At 34.3% G+C, this 2,194-nt stretch overlaps 1 protein-coding gene across 7 annotated transcripts in view; it reads right to left on the bottom strand.

Annotated features, from left to right (window-relative positions):
- The window catches only part of LOC107658356 (dynamin-1-like), a 73,741-nt gene that overhangs the window by 25,231 nt on the left and 46,316 nt on the right, over positions 1 to 2,194 (bottom strand). For all 7 annotated transcript variants that reach the window (XM_016446890.1, XM_016446864.1, XM_016446908.1 and 4 more), the window contains one exon: positions 1,109 to 1,222. In XM_016446890.1, the coding sequence (XP_016302376.1) occupies positions 1,109 to 1,222 (114 nt within the window). The remainder of the gene's footprint in view (positions 1 to 1,108; positions 1,223 to 2,194) is intronic.

The following is a 2,194-nucleotide window of genomic DNA, read 5'->3' as shown; positions in this document are numbered from 1 at the left end:
ATATATATATATATATATATATATATATATATATATATGTGTGTGTGTGTGTTACTTTAGTATAAGATACTTTTACAGTTTTTATTCATATTTTGAAATAGTTATATTTTTATATTTTACATAAAAATACATTCAAATTTTATATTTTCTGTTTTCATTTTAATTTTAGTTAAAGTTTTTGTAATTTTGTGTTTTTGTCATTTTAGTTATTTTAGTACATCAAGTTATACTAAATGAAAACGAGAAATGTTAGCTGAAAGTTAACTGAAATAAGTTTTTTTTATTTTATTTCAGTTAAAATGTACTTTATTTTAAGTAATGAAAATGTTTTTACTGTTGCAACTTTTAGTTTGGTTTAACTCTAATAACACGCACACACACACACATATATATATATATATATATAGTATGTGTGAATGTGAGTTTGACGTTGCCCACAGTTCTCTAGTCCTTCACCCCACCACGCCTGATGATCCAAACATGATTGACAATTGAGCTTAAAGTGTAACGAACAGCATCATCCTGTAACCTTTGCTTTTCCTTTCTGAAAGACTGAGCATGTGTGGAGAGCCGTAGGCAGGTCCTGCAAGCTTCATTTAGCAGGAAAACCTTCCAGTGCTGGAAAATATTCCAGCCAAAAACACGCCAGGGGAAAAAGAGAGTCAAGCCAGCAGAGGCGGCTCAAAAATAACCCAGTTGAGATCATTTCTTTTCTATAGCGGAAAATTGATATAAATAATTCCACATAAAAGTGTGGCGTTAAAGCTGAAAGGAATCATGATTGGTGAGCGGCAGCCGCGATGGCGCCGGTGTTTGAGCGAAGCACGCGGGACGTTTCGAGGCAGCGATCCAATGTAAATCAAGACGATGTTGCTTTAACTTTGAAGTGAATGATCCGTTGTGATGCGGTCGTGAGTTCATAAAAGCGTTGAGGCTGTTGAAGTGTGTCATTTTTTGCATGTTACTCATATCCTGTCTTAAAGTGTAGAGTCACACATTTGTAGGCTGCTGATTGCTCCAGATGTTTCAAAACCTTTGTGTTTGAGCATCCTAACCGACCCGACACAGCAGCACTCGACCAAAACCTGATTCAGAAAACACGTCTCACCTCGTCATCCTTGTACCAGGACAGAGATTCGGCCGTCAGGACAAACCAGTACTCCTTAGCGCCGCCCTTCATGATGCCAATGTTATTGATGGTCAGCCAGCCCTTCCTGATCACCTGAAACACATTAGCCATGAAATACTGGCTTACTGCATACTGTACATTATAGTATACACTACCTACTGGAAAACAACGATCTGTGTGCAGTGATAAACACTTATGAACCCGAGTCTTAATTCACTCTTTCATAATTTAAAGCCTTAAAAGATCAGAGCCATGGCTTTAAAGTTGCATGCATTTCAAGTAAACATCCTTAAATCAAGATACATTTACTAGAGATGCAAAATTAAGAAATTAAGTCTTGTTTTCTGAGAAATTCAACAAAACTGAGTTTACTGTATGCTCAAAACAAGAACAAGTACCTATCAATGAGGAGTGAAAACTTTTTCCCCTTTTATTTAAGTTAATTTATCATTTTAGTCAGATATTTGTTCCTGTTTTAATCATAAACTCGCTTAAGTTTGATCAGTTTCTCATTAAACAAGACTTCTTATCTGATGTCATTTTGCATCTCAAATAAATGTATCTTGATTTAAGAATTATTCATTTAAGATTTAAGGAAGAACATCACTTTTTGATCAGAAGATACAGTAGAATTATTTAGTAATTGGGAACAGAGTTATTCAAGTCTTAAAAAGTAATGGAGATCTGTTTGAATTTGTATTTTCAAACTTTGAAGTGTTGCTAATATAAATCATTATGAGACCATATTGGCGTATTGTGTTCCCTTCAGTTTATTCCTTAAATGTTCTTTACTTGGTCTTAAAAAGTCTTAAATGTATATGCAGATACTTGGTCACTGTATTTCAAGCAGTACATACTTAACATGTTCTTGTATTGCTAGCAGTAACACACTTTGAGTTTCCTTCAAATTTTGCTATCATTAAACCAGATGTGTTATTATTCAGGTAGCTAGATATGAACATAGTAATAGTTTAACACAATTTAACTAACTTGCTCTTGAGGATTTTCTACAGACAGTTTACATACTGCACACACAACCATCCAGTATTCATTCATGAGCAGTGA

The sequence above is a fragment of the Sinocyclocheilus anshuiensis genome, unplaced genomic scaffold, assembly GCF_001515605.1.
Source record: "Sinocyclocheilus anshuiensis isolate Anshui unplaced genomic scaffold, SAMN03320099.WGS_v1.1 scaffold53, whole genome shotgun sequence".
In the NCBI taxonomy this organism is placed as follows: Eukaryota; Metazoa; Chordata; class Actinopteri; order Cypriniformes; family Cyprinidae; genus Sinocyclocheilus; species Sinocyclocheilus anshuiensis.
The sequence above is the reverse complement of the archived record's forward strand: the minus strand, read 5'-3'. Positions and strand labels throughout refer to the sequence as shown.